Raw genomic sequence first — 21,653 nt, forward strand, 5'->3', positions numbered from 1 at the left:
AGCTAAAATATATTTGCATATTTATAGATTGTGTCATTTTTTAATGAGGGAGAAGGAACAAATGTTGTTTCTAAGGATTTTAACATTATTCAACTTTTTATGAAAAAAACATATCAGACACAAATTATTACATCTTAAAACATGTCTGGAGGATGTCTTCAAACTTCAGTGATAAAGTTCCACTGTGATTAAGACAGATGTTATGTTGTTCAACTGATTTTATTTATTTTTCTGTATATCAAAGAAAGCATAATGGAGACCAAACACAAAAAGGCAGGTACAAGTGAGGAGGAAAAAATAAGCTTAATCAAAAATCTAACAATTCAGAACAACACTGCCACTATTATTGTTCAATATTCATAGGAATACCAGAGCAGAGAGGTGGCATTTAAAACAATTATGGATCAATAATAATCAAAACAGTGATGAGTAGTAATGATAAATCGTATAAGTAGTAGTACAGTTATAACAATAGTGATAATCAAAGTGACAATGAAACGTAAGAGAATAAAAAGCAGATCTCCATAAAAACCTATCTAGTTTGGACAGTGCAACACCGTGTCTGTGTGTGTGTGTGTGTGGGTGTGTGTAATCCCAGTCTTGAGCTTCAAGCACTCCAGTCCTTGCTTTACACACAAGATACAGTTTCCAACAGGAGTACAAATTCTAACTCTTGAAAGGACATTGTCACCCTCCTTGTTTCAAAAACCACACCAAGTGACGTTTCATGTTGCGTTGATGGCTGTGTTCATTTGAAATGTCTGTAGCTTGTGCAAAAATTGTGGACTAGTGCAAGTGTCAAGCCGTGGGATGTCCTTTACAGTTTGCATTTGCGAACACCTCTCCTGCTCTCTGTCGACCTCAAGATTGCTTTTTGGTTTTTGAATGACAGAAAGCAAAGGGAGGATTACTTTGGAATATCAGTTATTTTAATATATTTCCTTTACAAAAAGTTCATGTTTTAGTTTTGCATTTTGTTAAAACTATCAATAGTAACATTAATATACAACTTAAATTGAAGGAAAACATCTTTAGTATGTTAAGTGTCCTTCAACACAGCACCATCTTATTAGCTCTCAGTCAACACATTTCATGTTTCCCAATTTGCTTCCTAGATTTGAGTATCCATTAATCCCTTACAGATACTAGGAATACTCAACTTTCTCCCTTGTCTTAGTTTCCAGATATTAGATCTCATTTCACAGCACGTACATTATCAGCATTAGTAACTCTGTTTCAAAACTTAACAAAACAGGGAAGCGGGGGGACAGAAAACAGCCCATTTTAAGCCCTGGTCTCTTGATATTTCTAGACTTTTGGCTTTTTGACCTAAATACAAATCAGTTATACCAGTTTTTAAATTGCTTCTATTGTTATTGGTATAAATACTGACGTAAATAAAATGAGTACTTAAATCTCCCGTCTTATCCACAGTATTCATGGCAAACAAAAACCGTAAAATTTATTAAATCGGCCCGACCCTCCGTGCTAGATGTGGATGAAATTAATTCACAAACATTTTACGAGGATCACCTGGGCTTGTATTTCATATACCTGGTGGTGTTTCCTCTTAAGGCTGTCATATTTTCAACACACCTAAAAGTAGGTGAAAACATCTATTTACCCCAACGGGTCGGAAGAGCTGCATTCCAAAATGAGATATACACCATTTGGGGAAGAAAGTGAAATCCACAGGATCAAAGAGATTTGTCGCAAAAGCAAGTTTGTTAGTAATTATAGTCCTTGGCCAATAGAGTGCTGACAACTTTACAGGCAGGATTTGCTATGTTCTAGGAACAGAATACGACATTCAGAGTTTTCCCCCCCCCAAAAAATGACGTAAAAGCAATTTGGAACAGAGCTCTTCTTCATTTATATCCCCATGTCTGCTTCTTGCACAATATTATGCTCACACCTAAAGCATGTTTCATTAGACTAGCAAAAAAATCAATTTATTTCACGCGATTTATATTAAGGCATCCAGCATGCATGGATGTATCTTTCCATAAAAAGACACTTGCATTAGAATGCTTAAAAACATTTCAAACAATGTAAAATGTGTCAAAGTGCGGTATGCCAAGATTCTACTTTCCTCGGACTCTCTTTTTGCCCTGTCTATTTGGATTGTCATGAAAACTATGAACATGTACATGGGGACAATTCAACAGCCCTATTATCTCTAAAGTACCTCTTTTATATCCCAAATAAGTAGACACAACACTCTTCAGATCACACTCTGTAGCAAATAAAAAGGTGACAATTAATACCAGTTCTTCCACTCCCAATGGTTCAGTCCAATAATTTTATATCCAGGCAATCTCCACCCTAGAAGTGAAAGTAGGCATAAGAAAAAAACAATTCCACAGGAGCAAAGTGGGAGTTATGAATGTGAGTATTTTGTGTTGTCATCCCAAAAAGTGTTTCCGGGCCCACTGTCAAACGGCCACTTCCAAAGAAGAAACACTTTTGCATCAGTCTTTAGGGGAGGACAGTTCAAGCATGGCAAGTTGAGTGCCTTTACAAATTATAGGAAGGTAACATATAACCACAGGGTTAGGACCAAAAAGTTTGGGTGAAGTGTATGAGGACTGAGGGGAAACTTGAGATGTGTTCATCACTTATCAGACAGCAACTGATTAAGTAACAAGCAGCCTGGAAATAGTTTGCTGTTGTATTGTATTCTAAGTGAACTCTACAGATTAACGGATATTGAGTCAGTGAAGATTGAGCAAAGGATAGCGGGTGCAGGGAGAGCCAACTTCAAAAACTAAAGAATATTAGCTTTTGAGGATTAGTGCTCAAATTTGTTTAATAAAATCTGAGGAGCCCAAATGGGTCCAAGAATAGTCAGTGTGCAGACCAATCCTGATCTGAGTCTTTAACTGTTGCTGGTGGCCGTCGGTGGAGGCGACTCAATAATCATATCCCCTCCAGAACCAGCACCAGAGCTGGTTACTTGAGTGGAATGAGAGACCTGCGGGCTCGGCACAGTGCTGCCAGGTCCGCTGTTAGCGGTTCCGTTCTTGTTGACGAGCGTCGGCGGCTGACCAAAGTTAGTGGTTCTCAGGGTTTTCAGATGACGTGGGGAGAAGACGTGGTCTCTTGCTGCAGCCCGGGATTCAAAAGAGATGTTGCAGGCATCACAGCGGCCCGTCAGGGTCTCCTTTGGCACAGACTGGCCGGCCACTGGGGAAGCTGGAGGATCAGTAACTGTCAGCTGAACGGGTTTGGGCAGAATGGGACGATTGGCTTTGAGAGCGTTGTACTGCAGGTAGCTTCCTGAGCTCATGTCCACTTTCCCACCTGACAGAGGTGACTGAGAATGGAGAGGTGGGGTGGATAGAGAGGACAAGAGGAGGAGAGGGAATACAATTAATGTCATATCATTTGTATTTACAGTCATAGACTAAACCAGACAACATTTAAGCCATCTATATACATCCTATAACCACAGTTTAGCACTTTAGTCTGCTTTTGACTGTCATTATACTTTTACAACAGAGACAGCACAATGTGCGTTCTCTGGCAGTATTTCAAGCACTCAAAAAAGGCAACAGTAATACAAAAATAATAATAATAATAAATAATACAAAACTATACGTGCAGTACTACAAAGATGCCATGTTTAAAATGCTGTATGTTGACTGCAACTATAGTATCTTCAACTATCTTTTTTTTTGGTGTCTGAAAATAAAAACTTACACAATTGGGCACTATAGCTGAAATCAATAATGACATCATTAATCCAAATATCTGAGAGGTTGACACAATATGGCAAATGTAAAATTACTAAATCAAATTAATGTTTAAACCAATGCCACAATGTGATGTCTATAAAATAAAGTTCATAGTCTGCGTTTTGTATCTTGCTGTGCATTTTATTATACTTTCTAAACAACTTCAATATTTAAATACAAGTCTACTTGCCAACTTACCATTTTCTCTTGCTGCAGTCTCCAGCGCTTCTCCTTGGCTCTGGTGTTTTGGAACCAGATCTGCACCACCTTGAGCGGCAGGTTGAGCTCGGTGCCAATGGCCTCACACTCCAGGGCGTTAGGGTGGGCACAGGTCTCGTAACAGGACTGCAAAATGGACAGTTGTAGGCAGGACAAGTGTGTGCGTGGCCTACGGCTGGATGAGTGGATCAGAAAGCTGTTTTCTGTTGGACCTGATTTAGCTACAGCCGGGGTGGATGGGCTGGCCACTTTGGCAGAACTAGGGGTATTCGGGCTGACTGGTGCAATGCTTGGGGTGGGAGGAGGGGGGATGGTACGAGGAGTCGTGTGTGTGGGAAGGGCCAGTTGTTCTCTCGATAAGGTGTTGATCTTAATAGGGACTTTGGGAGTCCAGTAGTTAAGCCCATTCTGTTTTTGTGGCACCACTGTGGTGCCAGAAGGCCTGTTGTTGATAGGAGTTGAGGGAAGCTTGGGTACCATGCGGTTAGTGGTCCATGGTGCAGGACCCATCTCATTGTCATGGTCTTTCTCTTCATCAGTCTTTTCCTCCTCGCTCTCCTCATCTAGCTTACGCTTCTGGGACGGCCGTGGGGCAATGGGGACGGGATCCTTGGGTGGTGGTAAAAGGACAGGGGGGTTGACTTTGGGCGCAACTTTGACCATAGTGACATTGCTGGTGGTTTCGAGCTTGGTCTTTGGCACTGCAGAGGCACTGCTGCTCACAGGAGAGACTGTGGTAGAGGAAACAAACTCCTTAGGCTTGATGGGAACTGGGGTTATTTTTTTTACCAGAGCTGGTTTTCCCAGCTCCTTCACAGGATCTCGCTCTGTCTTGATGAGGGTGCGCACAATTGGAGTAGTTGTGATGCATCCAGTATTGTTTCCAGCAGGCTTGTTGGAAAATATAGGTTTGGAAAGAGGCCAAGTAAATTTGATGAGGGGCTTGCCAACTGCTGCCAGGGTCCCGTCACTGATGAATCGGACTTCACCCTTGCGTTCCCTCGCCCTCATGTTCTGGAACCAAATCTGAACAACCTTCTTTGGGAGGTGGACCCATTCAGAAATCTGTTCAAACTCATGTTTCCCAGGGTTTGGGTCTTTGAAATAGCAGCCATACAGTATGTCAAGTTGTTCAGCTTGAATGATGGTCCTTGACCGCCGCATATCTCGATACCTTTTTCCTTTGGACTTTCTCTGCTGCTGATCCTGCTCCCTCTCCTTCTCTTTCTCCTTTTCTCGCTCCCTTTCTAATAACGTGGCATTCATTTTTTCTGCTGCCCTCATGTAAATACTAGATCTTGTCAAGTTATTGCAGTTGACCAGACTCGTACTGCTGTTGGAAGAGGACATGGCAGTAACAGATTCAGGTTTAACCTGGACGACAACAAGACCTTTGGATGTGGGCCTCAGGCCAAGCCCATCCAGTAACTGTCCCTTCTGTGCTGCAATTTTATCAGCCAGAGATGATGAGGAAGTAGCAGATTTTGAATTGTTTTTCCCCATGCTGAGATCCAGAGCAGACTCACAGTCACCACCATTGGACAAGTAGTGAGAAGTTTGGTTGTGTGAAGAGAGAGTCTGTGAGAGAAGAGAGCTGGAGAAGCGTGTGATGGTTGGTGGGTTAGGAAAGATGGGTACTTTGCTCCCATCTCCAACCATTGATGGAGTAAGAGAGAGGACATAAGGGCTGAGGAACTGAGTGGAAAAGGAAGCGAGAGATAGAGGAAGTGTGTGGAGAGCGCCACTTGGAATCTGGTCCATGGAGTGGGACTGTGAGCTTGGAGGATCCCCTTGGGCCTCTAACTCAAGATCAACATCTGGGTCCTGTCTCTCCTTCTTCACCTCCACCTCATCGCACTCAAACTCCCCCTTTCTCTTTTTTCTCTTGGATCTTGGACCCCCTCCCACCTCCTCATCTTCATACTCATCCTCTGCATCAGAGAGAAACACAGTTGTGGAGCGCAAGACCTTTCCTCCAACTGACCCCTTGTCACCATGGACCTCCCGCTGTGTTTCATCTTTAGCAGGGCTCTCAGGACCCTCCCTCAAAGACCCATTCTGACTTTCCTCATCTGAAACAATGACAGAGGTGTAGACCTCATTTTCTGAGTCAGAAGTCAGACAGGAATCTCCCTGACCCTCTCTTCCAAAATCTCTCTGCCTGCGCTTCCCTTTTGTACTAGACAGATCGATTGCCTGACTACCTGAAGCTTCTGCGTCATCCTCACCTTCTGCTATAATCAGTGAGTTTTCCTCATCATCAAAGTCATTGTCAGAACTTTGAGCATTTCTTGTGAACCCTGCCAAGCCTTGCAGGTTTAGCATCTCTGTTGCCCTCTGCCTCTGTTTAGCATGTCGGGCTTGGCTCAGCCACCTACGCACCTCTTCTTCGGAAAGCCCTACCTCTCTTCCCAGCGCCTCACAGTCCTCACGGGGAGGACTTGCGGCATCAGCCTCACTTCGTGACTCAAAGAACGCCCAAAGAACCTCCGACTGAAACTCTGACAACACTGGAAGGTCTGGATAAATGGATGCCATTGTATTACAATTGGGCCGAGTTTGGTTGTTAGTTAAGGCATTTGTACTCGGGCTGGTTTTTGGGGTGCCAAGAGAACCACAAGGGCTAGTGCCAGAATGTGGCTTTTGAGGAGTTGAATCAGGGCTAAGTGTAAGGTTCAAATTTAAAGGACTGAGGCTTGAGTTGCTGGGCATAGATGCAGAAGGCGAGAGGTTGTTATTGTGGAGGCTCTTCTCTGGGCCTGCTGGGGAAAGATTCAGGCTAGATGCTTTATCACCTTCCAGGTCCATCTGATTAGTCGAGCTCTCTCCATCTGTTGTGCCATCTCTATGTGCCTTCCCATTGTCTCCATTACTCTCACTCTTCACCTTACTTTCTATTTTAAGATCTTGTGCAAATTCTCTACTGTCCTCTTCCTCAACTTTCTCAGTTTTAATGTTCACTGTAGTCCACTTAACCCTGTCCTTGATCTGATCTGAGACCTTCTCTTCAACTGTACCATCACTGTCCTGCTTCTCCTGTTCTCTCTCACTGTTTACACTTTGCTTTTGCTCTTCCGGGCAGGACTGTATGTTTGTAGTTAGTCCTGTAGAGGGCCACTGGTTCTGTAAGCTGTTAAGTCTTTGGGTCAGGAGGGCTTGCTGGGCTGTGCTGAGACCTACGAATGGCACACACTGGGTAAGGAGCTGGCCTTGCTGGTTTTCTGGGTGCTGCTGGGTTTGGGCTTGGAGCCCATTCAAGATCAAGGGCATGACCATCTGAGGTTGAGGCACAAGCTGAGTCGCGGCGGCACCAGGAGCAGCACCGGCCGCAAACAAGGAGGGGAGGAGGGAGTGTGAGAGGGTGTTGGGACTAGATGTGAGGAGGGTGAGAAAGGCTGAAACTGCCTGAGCTGAGGCCACAGGGGATGTGAGGAGAGAGGGAGCCATTTGTGTTGTTTGGATCTGCTCCCCAGCTTTTGTAGTAGTCACCATCAAGGTCCCAGGAGCTGCACAGTTGGTGGTGGTAACTAACTGACTGGTTCCATTTCCAGATGTGCTCACTACAGTGTTTGGAGCACTGTTGACGCTGCCTCCTAAACCAGTGGCCACTGCACTGTTTGCAGCATTTGCAACGATACCAGCATTTCTGCTGCGGGTCTGGTGCAAGACGGATTTCATATGGCTCTCGAGGGTGATGGCATGATTGTAAGAGACTCGACATATAGCACACTGGTAGGGTTTGTTTGATATATATGGCCGAGACAGGACAGGTACTGAAGTATTTTGGAGATCATTTTCCCCACCTTGTTTTGCAGAGCCTGTTGTCATCCTCTGAATGTGGGATGCAGAGTTGTAATGAACGCTCAAGGCAGTTCTGCTGGGAAAGGATTCCAGGCAAGCATTACATTTGAACGACCGGGTGTTATTTGCAGCTGGCACACTGTTTTTACCAACTGACTTTTCACTAGCGTCTGGGATTTCTGTATTTTCAGCTGCATTTTGCTGTTTGGCTCCTGTGAGTTTATTTCCCTCCTCTTCTGGCTGTCGCTCAGCTTCACCTCCCTCCTGTTCATTTATTCTCTCTTCCTCCATCTCTTTGTCTCTGAGCGTCTGGGTAGCGTCTGAACGCTCACTTGATTGGCAGGGGTCTGAACTGACGTCTTCAGCAGGCTTCAGTTGTGACAATACAGCGTCTGAAAAAACAGATATATATCCAACTTTTATGTTACAGTAAAAGAGGTACTTAGTGATAACAGAGATACACATTTGCATACTGAATTTTGTGCCAGAACCATCAACCTTAGTGCCCACCTGCACCCTCCAAACCTGTATTAGGTCAATTTTCCACTGTCATTGTATTATTTCTTTATGGAGTTTTAAAATATGCTTAACACCACGTCATTGCCTAAAAAAAAAGGTCCTCGTTATAATATAAATCCATTCATAAGTAATTCAGGCTTGTCCAGCTAAAAACAAGTATGTACACAGTGTTATTAGAAGAACAATGAAGGGCATGTACAGTATGTAAGTTCAATTTGGTGATTTTCTATCTTTTATCATTTTAATAATAAAAAGCAGATGAAAGGAACAGTCTTTTTCAAGCTGACCTGAAGACTTTAGAGCACCTTTGTCCTCTTTCCCTCCGCTGGCACTCTGTTTTAGAACAGCCTGTTAAAAGAAAATCAACCAAGGGAGAGTCAGTAAAAGTCCCAGAGAAAATTTAACTCTGCAACAGCGCCTTTCAGATGAGCTGAATGCTATGTAGCTTTTGACAACATATGGGCGTGACTCATTGACGTGTGGTTATATTACACATTGCAATCCTAGCTAGCCTTTAATTTGCAAATTACCCTACAGGCATAAATGTAGCTGTCTTTCATCAGTTTATCCACCAATGGAATTCCCTCCATTTCTTTACACTTTACATAGTAAATTGTTATGGACCTACTTCAAATAGTCTGTTCAGTTAAGTGCTTACTTTCTTCAGATGATGACTACTCAGTAAATACTTTCAGACGGATTAATCTAAATAATGAAATATTCAAACTCATAAATATAATGGACACTGAATCGCACACTGTTAAAAGTAAATACAACCACCCAGCACAGTTTAATTTACAGCTCAAACAACTAATCGTGAAGAAATAAATAAACTATGTGTATAATTATCTAGTCATTCAACTATCTCATACAATATTACTTTGTTATGCTGAGGCTCGTTGGATAAGGATTTTAATAAGGTTAATAGGACATGTATGTTGGAAAAAAACCATTGTACTTTTATTTCAGCTGAACAACAGCTAAATAACTAAAGAAGTCCCTACCTATGTTATTACCTACTTATAAAAGAACGTAGAAGGATATTAACTTTTACTAATTTGTTGTTTTGTTAACAGAACTTTGCAATTTACATCAGCCGAGCAGTAAATACGGATTCGGTGAAGTGTGTGTTTGTTATACGTTTTAAGACAAGAAATGTTGCTCCAATTCTACCTGTGGCTACTTTTCGTCTTTGCTGAAGCAGTTTCTCTCCATTTTATCATGTTACCCATGATTTTGATACTTCTCCACTTGCCACATCACATCATATTGTTACCAATACCCCAGTAGGTCTCACATCAACTCTCAAGCCCTTTGCAACTTTACTGCTTCAGAAATGGAGGGCCATAAAGTTGAGTCAACATCTCAGAGTCTAATGCAAAAAAAGAAAAAGAAAAACTTAATAAGCTACACCAAACTTGTATTTACCTCAGGGATACAGCATTGCATTATGGGGTGTTTGTTATTTTGGCCAACCCCTGTATATTAGCCAGCAACAAGTGGGCTACTTAAATATGATGCACATAATTTATCACCAAAAGTAATAATATTTTACCCTTCAGGGAGTATAACCAGTGTGGAGGAAAAAGACCCATGTGAACACAGACAAAGATTATGACACTGACAATTTTATGTTTTGTCTGTATACAACATATTGCACAGCCATACTTACAATGTCCAGAAGTCTGTCGACACAAGTTGGAAGTACACTGTGTTGCTTAGTGAGATGTAGAGACAGGGAGGATCTGTCTGGTTGCCCTTTTTGGCACAGGGGGCACAGCCACTCAGCTGCTCCATTGCTTTCACTGCTCACCTTCTCTCCAGACTCCTCCTAAAAAGATAAAAATCCCTGTTAAAGAATTGTACCCACTAACAACATTTCTTTATATTTATCACCAAAGATGTATAAAGAATTTTATAGACAGGAGAAAGGGGGGGAAATGGAATGAAAATACATTTTTGTGAAGGAATGCAATATGGAGATAAAGAGGGGAGCTACAAGATAAAATTATACAATCAGTTGTTAATTATTTATCTTATAGTAGACCTGTACTCATCATGCAGTGTTGTGTTTAACAACCTGAGCTCATAATCATAAGCTATCTAACATGCTCACAACAATAGGCAAGTCATGTCCTTTAACAGCAAAACTGATCCCAGATCTGTATCTCATAGGTCTTTGAAGTTGCATTTCTGACTTCGTTTTCAACATTATCCATGTTTCGGAGTGAGGTTCACAACTATTTTCCCTGCAATGACCATATCAAATTACACAATAATGCAATTACTTAAATGACACCTTTGAAATGTAAAAGGGAGTCATCACCAAATGCTTTCAAGCAGGCTCCACATGGCACTGTTGTGAAATCCAAATGGATGCTTTCATACCTCTTTGCAACCTATTTCATTTTAACAAACTGACCTAATATTACATGTAAATATAACATGAGATAACAAAACATTCAAGGGTCACACTCCAAAAAAAACAATGCAAATCATAACATAAAAAATAAAATGTATATTGACTATTCCTCCCAGTTGTTTTTTTTTGTTTTTTTTTAATCAACGCAAGGACCATGTGGCTGATGTATTGAATATGATCAGTGGTCATATTGCATTAGCTCGACATATGATCAAATAACTGTTAGTCCCATGCAGTGCTATGAAAGTCTTATCAAACCATTAGTTAAGATTTTAGCATGCAGCTTCGATCTATTTTTCCTCAAGCATTCATGACTCATAATGCAACCGAGACAGCAAATGCATGCCCATGAGGAGAAATACCTACACAGCTCAAATCCCCACTTCCTCGTCATGCCAATTAGCAAGCTAGCGGGGGTAATATGACCAGATAATGTTTCGACAACAAGTCTATATCTGCAGAGTATGTCGTGTTTAAAAGCTGCTTATCACGAGGTTCATAATTAAACGCCAAGATATAACTCGACTGACGTATCTCTACTTATAGTTGGCTAATTAATGAGCAGTCTAATTAGCTATGCCGACCAGAGATGAATCAATTAGCTCGCAAGCTAGGTTTAGGTTTAGGAGCCCCCCCCCTCTCCGTACCGTCGCATTACAGTGGTGTCTCTGAAATGCTGGTTAGCTGTTAGTTTACTGTATATAATTCAGCAGGGATAAGCAGACACTTCTACCAAACTGCAAAAGACAGAGCAGGCGGCTGGTTAAAGCTGGACGGTCGCCGCATTAATAAACCCAAAAAACAACAGAGGGTTAAGCCATTAACAGTCGTGTCACTTTGCTAGCTAGCCTGTTAGCAGGCAGAGATAATTAACCGCTCCTCAAAGTGTCTCCAACTGGCTATAGTCTCCGCTCCCCCCTTTACAAACTCTGCCTGCTCCAGGTGGGAAAGTGAAGCTTCATAACACCGACTGAGTTGACCCAGGAGAGAAAATACACTCCCCAGGCTTCAGCTCTAAAGACCTCGGCCTCGAGTTGTTTCCTTACCCCTGTGATTGTGGGCTGCCAATCGGGCATCTAGTGTTGCACCGCCCGCCGCCTGCTGCTCAACAGCGCAAATTGAGGCCTAGCCGGAGTAAAGCCATTTAATTAATGAACGTGGGCTCCGTTTACAGATGTGTTGGAAAACACTCGCACCCCTCCTCCTCCTTCTCCTCCCTCGCCGCCCAGCAGACCCCGTTTTGACGCGTCCTGGCACTCCAATCCATACCTTTAACACTTAAAAGGTGCAACACATGGCCATTTAAACTCGCCTTTTTTTAACTGCTTCACGCCGTAATTGGCGAAAGAATTAAGCGCAGAAAAAAGCGGCGAGTACGTGCGCCGCGGTTTGCTTTTCGACGATGGGGGTGGTGTGTGAGGTAAAAGGAGAGCGAGGCGAAAGAGAGACGGAGAGAGGCAGGGGAAAAAAGTTTGGGATTTAATGTTGGATTTCTATAAGGGATCGGATTAGTATGGGGGCACAAGCCGTCGTTTTTGCTCGATCCTCTATCAGTCGCAGGCCACTCTCTTCTCCTCCTCCTCCCCCCTTCCTCTAACACCACGCTCAAATCAGCACAATTAATTCGCGACTGTCGTTTAATTAAGTTCGGAGCAATTAGCTATCGCGTTTTTTTTACCTGCATGGTCGCCGCTCCAGCACGCACGCACACACACACGCTTCCTCTGTGGCTCCTCAGAAGTGAAAAGTTTTCTTGCCTGCCCTCTCTCTCTCTCTCTCTCTCTCTCTCTCTCTCCCTCTCCCTCTCCCTCTCTCTCTCTCTCTCTCTCTCTCTCTCTCCCCGGCTCTCCCCCTCCCTTCATTCGCCCTATCCCTCTCTCCTTCCCCTCTTCCCTCTAGTAAACAGACCACAGCTCCCCCCAAGGCTGATTGCTGACATTCAGAAGGGACAGACACGGCTATCAAATCCCTTATGTAACCCCGCAGATATTAGAGATTATTAATGTGCGCCGGAGCACCGATTACTGATTGAGCCATATAGATAAAACAAGAGATACATGATTCATATATTTATTTTATTTCATAAGTGTGTCGATGCTTAGATTGATCGGAATCATTTTTAATAGCCAAATCCTCCTTTTAACATTAAAGGTGAATAAATAAACGAGTCCTCATTCTGCCAACTTGGATCGAGTGTGACGAGTTAATTAATGATGAATAATAGAGACGTGACTGCAGGAGGCTTCACTTCACTCAGCACCATCCCACCCCGAATTACATATCCCTTTTTCAATCAAATGAGAGGTGTGGCGCACATCAACAGCGTTCAGTATGTGGAAGAAATATTTATGCAGCGAGGGGGGGATTAAAAACTGCACCATCTGTATGCCCCTGCGTTACTGGGACAGGATGTGATGTCCCTGAATACCCTAATAGGTGTCTCTAATTGCGCCTGTGCAAAATGAACTCTGCTGACGTGTAGGGGCTGCTCGGATTGCTCTGCCGCTCAATCTTTCATGCCGATTTGTCTGGATTTAACGCCGTGACTTTGGAGGGTGTGTGAGGGTGCGGTTTTGGACGTGTCTGCTTTGTTTCAGAAGCTCCGCTGTTCAGTTTGGTGTTTTTTCAATTGTAGTTCATGCGTGACCTGCAGCAGCAGCGGCAGCTTCACTGAATGACTCGCGTGTTAGACTGGTAATGGTAGGACAGGTGCGACTGTAGCTTCTGCTGTATTGTAATATAATCGAATAACAAAATATCGACTGTTAAAAAGTGTGTTGTGTTAAAAAGACGCATATAAATCAAGTAAATAAGATCAAGACTTTAACGACCCTAAGAAGATTCAGGCTAAGTTAAAATCAGTATGGTGGAAATATTTAGGTATTTTCTTTAGATAAAAGTTAAGTATTTTGAGCATATATGTACTAAAATATCAAAAGTAAGCGTTTCATTTGGCAGCCGAAATATGTATTAGATGTTGTATGTTAGACCACAGGCTTTATTCACCTACAAAAAAACGCTATTAAATGTTGTTCCAATTCAATCTAAATTGTCATGTAGAAAACTACAAAGTGACAGTATTTAAGTACAACACAGTATCTCAAAACTGTGCAAAAATATAGTGCTGCTTGGGTATTGTACTTAGTTAATTTGCACCATTAGATACATAGAACCAGTCTATCGTTCATCTCATAAAACCCAATTGTTTGCAGTTACAATAAAACATCAAACCCCAGACGGTTTAGAACCCGTGGTTATACCCCACCACAGGTTCCAAACCTGTATCAGTATGTATTGAAGCAGTGTATCATTTTAGAAAAAAGTGCCAAACAATATGAAAAAAAATATCATTAAAAAAAAAGTGAAGCATAGACTACTGAAGTATTTAAAGTCAGTTTCATTTGGCAGCTGAATTATGCATTACAATTTATAAGAGAGGCTATATTCACCTACAAAGTAACTTGAATGTTGTAATTGTTCTAATTCACTCTAAATTGTGATGTAGAAAACCAAGTAGCAAAAAGTGGAAGAACATGGCACCTCAAAACTTTGCAAAAGTATAGTGCTGCTTGGGTATTGTATATAGTTAATCTGCACCGTTAGGTAAACATGCATAGAATACATAGAAACAAGTTAGTAATACTATATCAAAATACTATAAGGGATTGAATATACAGCTATTAAAACCCAATTGTTGCAGTTACAATGACCCACATAACACCCCAGAAGGTTTACAACCTGTGCTGGGCTATATGGTATGTATTAAGGCAGTTTTATAATTTTTGGGAAAACAACATTAAAAAAAAGGAGCACATTTTAAAGAAATTACATCCGCCAATTAGTTTACTTACCATAAACATTTTAATCAGTCTCAAAGTAGGTCAGTGGTGAATTATGGTGTATTTGCAGGCATTAAGTACTGATGGTGTTGATCTGTGTCATTTCAGATGAGTGTGGAAGTGGAGAGAAAGTTTTTATGCAACGCTGACACTCTGAAAACGCTGGAGGAGATCGGGGGTACGCCTTCATTCTGCCTCCCACATATTTACGCATGGGTAAATTTAGAATAGAAGCATTTAGCTGATGCTGTGATCCACACTGACTTACAACCAGTCACTGAAAAGCTTTTCAAACATTTAATGACACTAATTGATGTGGTTTGCTCTGTAATCGTAGTGACACTGGCCATCTGCCTCTTGTTAATAGTGAAGCTTAATTATTTGTAGCAGCCTCATTAGGATATCTGAGCTGAAAGTAGTTTTTATGCAAGAGTCAGTTTTTTTTTATTTTTTAACTGTTTCTCTCTTCCTGCCACTTCTTATTTTCAGCAGTGTGTGTTGGTCAGCGGCAGTTTCAGGATCAGTACTTTGACACTCCAGTGTTTGACCTCACTTTGAACGACATGTGGCTGCGTAAGCGTAAAGGATGCTGGGAGCTCAAGTGCCCGACGACAGCAGTCAACGGGACAGAGGAGACGAGTGGGGAACAATCTAAAGCCGCTGCATTGTGTAGTCGCTACAAGGAGATAACGAATCTGCCCGATATTCAGCTGAGAGTGAAAGAGGTCATCAAAGAGGACGTGGACAGTGAAACAACAGAGAAAATCTCATCACAGGAGGATGAGTCTTGGTTGGGTATAATGAATCTGGTATGCTTTGCAGAGTTTACAACAGTGCGACGGTCATTCACTTTAGAGGAGGAGGGGGTGCAGATTGATCTAGACCAAGCTGACTTTGGCTACCACGTGGGAGAGATAGAGGTCCTCATACCAGAGGGAGGAGATGTGCAGTCCGCCCTGGAGAAGATTGAAAGAACAGCTCAGAAGCTGGGTGAGCTCAAAGCTGAACTGCTGAGCCGTCTATTACATTCAATATCATGTTTTCTATTCATTAAGTAGGATATCAGTTTGCAGCTCTGTGACCTTCTTTTCTGCTTCTTCTTCACAGGTCTGACTGGACATCAACGAGTTGAGGGAAAAATGCATATTTACCTTAAAAGAAATCGCCCAGAGCACTATGAAAAACTAGTGAGTGCACATGTTTTGTAAGAGATATTCTATGTGTGACAGCTTAATGGTTTTTGACGTGTACATAGTCATATCTGTAAAACGGAGGTATTATTTATGAGAAAAGCTGAATGAATTTTATTGGAAGAAAATAATTGTTTACAGTTTTAAAGGCACCTAATGCTGAACAGAGATATACTGTTATTTCACTGAATCAGAAAAATCTTGTAACAGTGTTACAAGGATAGTTTATAATTGTTCTTTTTTTTTTGGCTGTATTGTTTTTTTTCTGACAGTAAATAATTGTCACATCTTTGAAAATGCTAAATTTTAAGATTACTGTGAGGGGGAACTGTGGAATTTATGAATCTGCACAACTCAAACTGAGCCCAGATCGCAAGACATTTGAGTCAGAAAACAGCAAAAGACCCTTGAAAGATTTCATGCTGTTTCATTGTTGTTTTAATTTAACTAGGCTTTTTGTGTCCCTACAGTTATGTATTTTTTGGCTGTAACATGGACAATGTGAGAATAACAATAAATACTCATGCGATGATTAATGATGAAATCTGGCAGCTTTCTTTATGGCGTCTAAATTTGAATAACATAATGACATGACATTGTAACTCCTTTCCAAAGCTTTGGAAATTGGGTATAGCATGTCACCTGTCACCTGTTCAGTTTTAAGGCTGCAAAGAAAGAAATAAATACAAAAAAGAAAAATATATATATATATATATATATATATATATATATATATATATATATATATATATATATATATATATATATATATATATATATATATATTAGAAATAATTTAGTCTACAATCACAAATGTGTGCTATGATTATATTTTTAAACTACTTTTTTGTACATGATGAAGGAATGAATTGTTTGATTTGGACAGTCAGCTCTGAAAAGTTCTGAAAAGCGTCTAAATCTGATTAACATGACTCATTTCCAAAGTTTTGGAGGTTGAGTTCAGCATTTCAACTGTAAACTGTTCATATTTTTAGAGGCTGCAACTTGTGATCATTTTAATCAGTGTATTGTTTAGTCTATGAAATGTCATAAAATAGTAAACCTATTACTTATCACACATGACTAGACAAAGAAAAACAGCAAATTCACACATTTGAGAGGCTGACACTAGGGAATGTTCACTGAAAAACGATGGGCCATGATAAATTATTTTTCCATCAGCTAACATACAAACAACAGTTAAGTGATTAATCGTTTCAGCTTTAGATATTTCAGTTGTGTTTGTGTTTTGTAGAAATCTGTTTAGCTTTTGTCCACTTTTCCTGTGAAGTAAAGGAATAAGTTAGATGTTTGGCTTCTCACACAGACTCACTTGCAAGTACAGGTTAATTATTGAAGGTGTAGTGTTTGTTTGTGAATTCCATGTCTTTCTAGGACCACTGCATTTCTTCATTAATATTACATTAGTTAAACCAAAGTGTTTCCCATTTTTGTTTTGACCTAAAGCCAAAAATCGGCAGTGCAGATGGGGTTTGTAGAGCAGAATGAGAATGAGTGAGCTCCATCTCAAATAAAAAATAACATCTTAAATGTCACTTTAGCTAACAAACATGGCTCTCTCCCAGTGTATTCTATACAGCAACAAACTTGACTAACTCCTACACAGCGTTCGCATGCTTATATTAATTCCATGCATATTTCTCAACAAGAACTAAATTTCAGTCACGCCCTAAAATTCAGCAGTGCAGAACGGAGATTGATACCAAAACATTTTTTTCCCTTTTACTATACAAGAACTATGTTGTGTTATCATGGCAAAGCATTTAGTTGTGATGAGGAAATAATGTTATTAAGTTTTCTAAACGTTTTACAACAACAATAATTGTATCATTATAATGAGACGAGTTAAAAGCAGTGTTGCTGGTATTCTATTACAGAGGTAGTAAATGAATTGGTTAAGTCTTTTGCTCTTGTTAAGCAACATACATGAAACTGTAATTAGTGTGCAGACATTGCAGGATGTAGTCGATGCAACTCACAGCAGAGTCGCTCTAAATTCACAAAAGCAATAACAGCTCCCATCATGAGAAAAACGATTCCTCCAGTATCTTCTTATGTTAAAAATACAAAGAAAGAGAAACATTTTCTTCTCATTAAATGAGTAACTTAATCATGACGTTTAACCATAATTAGAAAGAGAGGAAGGTCTGTGAAATTACAGTGATGGGTTAAGACTGAGGAGATGAACATTACAGAACTAGCTGTGCCATAAATGTCACTCTGGTTAACCAAAGCAACTCGATTAAAGAAGGTAATTTCTCTTAGCAATTCAGTGGAGTAGACAAAAATCTATGTGGTGTCTCCTTAATGACTGTCCCATGATGTATATTGATTAACAAGAGCAAAATTTCATTGTCTGATTTAGTCTCTAAAAGAAGTTCATTCAAATGCTCACGCTCTTCCAGGACTACTGCGGTGACAACATTACGTGATTCTTTCATGAGACAGAAACTTGTAACAAAAGATGAGTTACCACAGTCACGCATTGATCGTCATCTTCAATTTCAGCCTGTGACCAATTAGGTGGAGGAGATGGAGGAGGTCTCTCATAGGTTGAAATCAAACCTTCGACATATTGTTCTGCTAGTCTAGTCTCTTCTGTACCGACAGCAGCGGCTGTTGTGAGTAGCTCAATCTGGACACCTATGATAGACACACATTTTACACAATAATCCATTATATTCCAAAGAATGTGTGTGTTATATTTGTGAGCATTGTTAAAAGCAGAGCAAGCATAATTCGTTAGAGAGACACACCCAGTTTTCTCCTGTATACCGGTCTCCGGTCTGACAGCTGGGTCCCCACAGTCCTCGTCCTGATCACAGGAAGATTACACTGGAGACCGATTTCATGTACGACCACTGAGTTGCACTGACAGGCCACATCTGCTCTTTGTAAGCATAATCCAGCTGTCCCCTTCATAAAGACAAAAACAAAACAATACTGTAGTTACATTTACAATCAATACAGATGTTGATAATGTCAATACAATGTTAGACTGAAGACATTTGAACCTTTTTCCCATTTTCACCCACCTTTATTTATCGTTTGTGGTAAACAGACTGCTGAGACAACATGTCTGATTTTGAAAGCGTACTTCAGTGCAGCCTTCATTTAATAGTTTTATTCAATAATTTGTACAACATGATTTACTTTGAATCTTGATGATATGTGAGTGATAAGTTAGCAGACCTGTTTGCTTTGTATAATAATTTGCTTTGTATAATAAACCAGACAGACAAGGATAAGTGAGACCAATTTTATCTTTCTATTTTTTGGCTTGATTACAGAACTGAATATCAATTACAAATAAGGTAAAAATGTGTTGTTTATTGATCCATTTTATATAGAATTTGCAAACATTTATGATAAGTTAGATTAAAAAAATGAACATTTTGGTCCATTGAGTTATTTCCAAAATAACTGAAAATATCACTGCTATAAAATATGATCTGTTTTTCTAGATATAAAGTTTTGTGTATCAATCCAAAATATTTTGGAATACATACAATGGGAAAATTGTTTCTTTGTTTAGACTACTGCAATCAGGAGAATAATTCATTTTTAGTTTCATACTTTCCAGGATGTGCTTTACATGATATACTATGATATACTACTATACAAAACATTTTGAAATGAAACGTCTCTAATTTTATTGTTAATACAATATTTGTCTGGTATTCTCCAACAGCCTTTTTCCAATTCAAGTCACCGTAGAGAGAAGAACATCTGTGGAACATTTGGGGAGTTGGGGAATATTATTCTCTACAAGGGTTTGTTCATTACCACATATTTGATTTAGGATCACAGCCTTTTTAACTTTAATTTACACTATGGATGTTACAATAGTAACAAGGCACGCATGTTTGCCTGAGGTCGCGTCAGATCCTATTACATTAACAAAGAAATAAAAATAAGAAAGCAAATGTAAACAAAATTAAATGAAATAAATTACAAATAAAATTCGTTATATAAGGCTCTGGTTTCACAGCTTTAGTGTTTGTGAGGTATTTTAGTGTCCAAGTAGGATTTTAAGTAGCACATGAAGACAGTAAAGTTGGATTTCTGTTTTGCCAATTTGCTGACCTGTGTATGGAAATTTTCTGATAAAAAAAAAGAAGATTATTAGCAGCGCATATTTTCTCGACGGAATTTCATCAGCAAAATAAATAAATGTAATAACTTCAATTTTGAGTTTGAATTGAGTTAAGTTACCACTGAGTCTGACTAAATGTACAGTCCCAAAAAAGAGTTGTTGCTTCATGTTTGTGATGACAGAAACAAGATAAAAATGTAGCCTATGTTTAACAATCACTGAAATAACTGGATAAAACTATAATATAATATAAGTATAATATTTTAAGACAATCTTGGCCTCATTTAAATAATAAATCTTGGGTATTAACCAGGTTTTTTCCCAGTCTATATCAATACACAGATTATTCCAGACAAACACAGCCTTGCTTGTTACAGAGGCGTCCTAATCAATACGTAGCACGTCACTACCAACGCGCTTGCGTCACAGCCACGTACTACGCTTCTGCTGCAGACACCGTTCCAAAACACACAGCCAGCCACAACCCTCTCTCCACATCCACAGCTCACTGCTAAACTGGGACGTGACACAAGCGAGTCATTGCATCAAAAGTAGTTGCATTTAAATCACAAGAGACGGACATTTGGTCGCTTACATGTTCGTTAAGCTCGGTGACAAGTGGTTAAAAACACTGTATGTAGACTTCACCAACTAGCTAGCTGCTATTAGCGCACACTTTGGAAAGCCACCCCGCCTCAGACAGTGTTGCACGGAGGAAAATATTTGTTTGAAACTTCGGCCAATAAAGCAAATACTCACATGCTGAAACCATGTTGGGTATCCTGGATAAATGGATGGCACTGCGTCAGTTTTCAGAATTAACTTCTTGGCAAAACCCATCGACCTTTGAAAGAAATTGACGAAACAGTCGTTAGTAAAATGTGAGCCGCAGATACGGATTCCCACAGGATTTGACGGTCTGCTCAAGCGGTGTCTGTAAATAAAATCCAGCCATTTCTGTTTCAGCACAGGGTTCTTTGGTAAGTAGTGAATGGAAGCTCTCGGATCTGGTCTGCATCCCAAAACAGCACAGTCTGTCATATTTTCAGCTGTTTCAGAGATTATAACCACTACACCAAAAGCTCCACTCGAACTGCTTTCCCCCAAAGTACCTTTACTGTTTACTGTGTGCTGGAAGTTTCACATTTCCACATTGGTACTTGTGTAATATGCATGTACAGTGTTTGCATTTTCAGTCATGATTGGCTTCAAGCTTTGTGATGTCACAAATATATGCAGTGCCATGTGGACATAACTTATTTCTAGAGGAGCCCCTCCCCCAACTGTACAGTATAGGTTTATCCATCTTGGAAAGTATGTGTGGTGAGCAATGTGTTAGTGTTAGGGGCCACCATCCATCAATATTTTGCAATTATTAAAAACAAATGTGCAATATGCTGAATGACAGAATTTTAAGTGTAATCTGTAAGTGTTTGCATGCTATCCAAAAGAAAGGTTTCTGTGTAAAGAGAAGTGATTGGATTTATGGCAGATCATTTTACAAAGAGCGCAAAGGTTATATACATCAGGTTTTAAAGTGTATCAATCCTAGGTATGTGTGACAATTACATGTTTAGGTAGCGGCAGGTTGTTGTTTTTTTTATTGAATTATTTAATCATATAGTCATGGGAGTTTTTTTTCACAAGGAAGATCCAATGAAACAAGTCTGTTTATATTCTGTAGTGTCTCAGGGGCAAAAATTAGCTTGTTATCCCCCCTGTTTGTGCAGCTCTCTGTGTATTGTGTAAGTGACCCCTCACTTCCAAATACCCATTAATTGCACGTTGCAGACTATTACTGCAGGCTAC

General features: G+C 40.3%; 2 protein-coding genes across 7 annotated transcripts; one reads left to right on the top strand and one right to left on the bottom strand.

Annotated features, from left to right (window-relative positions):
• Positions 1 to 206: 206 nt before the first annotated feature.
• Positions 207 to 20,942, bottom strand: zfhx2 (zinc finger homeobox 2). Of its 4 annotated transcripts, XM_062441551.1 has the most exons (7): positions 20,604 to 20,942; positions 18,505 to 18,664; positions 18,222 to 18,391; positions 9,949 to 10,107; positions 8,564 to 8,624; positions 3,936 to 8,149; positions 207 to 3,316 (listed from the first exon to the last, which is right to left on the bottom strand). In XM_062441551.1, exons 1-7 carry the CDS (start codon positions 20,883 to 20,885, stop codon positions 2,879 to 2,881), a joined length of 5,484 nt encoding a protein of 1,827 aa, XP_062297535.1. In that variant the 5' UTR covers positions 20,886 to 20,942; the 3' UTR covers positions 207 to 2,878. The 4 variants fall into 4 exon arrangements, with proteins under 4 accessions (XP_062297535.1, XP_062297537.1, XP_062297536.1 ...); XM_062441553.1 differs by lacking the exons at positions 18,222 to 18,391; positions 18,505 to 18,664; positions 20,604 to 20,942 and adding an exon at positions 12,377 to 12,452; XM_062441552.1 differs by lacking the exons at positions 18,222 to 18,391; positions 18,505 to 18,664; positions 20,604 to 20,942 and adding an exon at positions 11,745 to 11,878.
• Positions 13,172 to 16,265, top strand: thtpa (thiamine triphosphatase). 3 transcript variants are annotated; one of them, XM_062441635.1, is made up of 4 exons: positions 13,172 to 13,253; positions 14,646 to 14,715; positions 15,027 to 15,527; positions 15,645 to 16,265. In XM_062441635.1, exons 2-4 carry the CDS (start codon positions 14,646 to 14,648, stop codon positions 15,743 to 15,745), a joined length of 672 nt encoding a protein of 223 aa, XP_062297619.1. In that variant the 5' UTR covers positions 13,172 to 13,253; the 3' UTR covers positions 15,746 to 16,265. The 3 variants fall into 3 exon arrangements, with proteins under 3 accessions (XP_062297619.1, XP_062297621.1, XP_062297620.1); XM_062441637.1 differs by having other exon boundaries at positions 15,030 to 15,527; XM_062441636.1 differs by having other exon boundaries at positions 13,206 to 13,263.
• Positions 20,943 to 21,653: the final 711 nt, after the last annotated feature.

The sequence above is a fragment of the Scomber scombrus genome, chromosome 20, assembly GCF_963691925.1.
Source record: "Scomber scombrus chromosome 20, fScoSco1.1, whole genome shotgun sequence".
Lineage (NCBI taxonomy): Eukaryota > Metazoa > Chordata > Actinopteri > Scombriformes > Scombridae > Scomber > Scomber scombrus.

What these genes read in the sequence shown, in the direction of transcription:
- thtpa (XM_062441635.1), top strand. Translation starts at nt 14,646, where the DNA reads ATGAGTGTGGAAGTGGAGAGAAAGTTTTTATGCAACGCTGACACTCTG. An exon ending in AACGCTGGAGGAGATCGGGG is followed by an intron (nt 14,716 to 15,026) that starts GTACGCCTTCAT and finishes TCTTATTTTCAG; the next exon opens with CAGTGTGTGTTGGTCAGCGG. An exon ending in AAGAACAGCTCAGAAGCTGG is followed by an intron (nt 15,528 to 15,644) that starts GTGAGCTCAAAG and finishes TCTTCTTCACAG; the next exon opens with GTCTGACTGGACATCAACGA.
- zfhx2 (XM_062441551.1), bottom strand. Translation starts at nt 20,885, where the DNA reads ATGACAGACTGTGCTGTTTTGGGATGCAGACCAGATCCGAGAGCTTCC. An exon ending in ACCCAACATGGTTTCAGCAT is followed by an intron (nt 18,665 to 20,603) that starts GTGAGTATTTGC and finishes GTCTTTATGAAG; the next exon opens with GGGACAGCTGGATTATGCTT. An exon ending in GGTATACAGGAGAAAACTGG is followed by an intron (nt 18,392 to 18,504) that starts GTGTGTCTCTCT and finishes TGTCTATCATAG; the next exon opens with GTGTCCAGATTGAGCTACTC.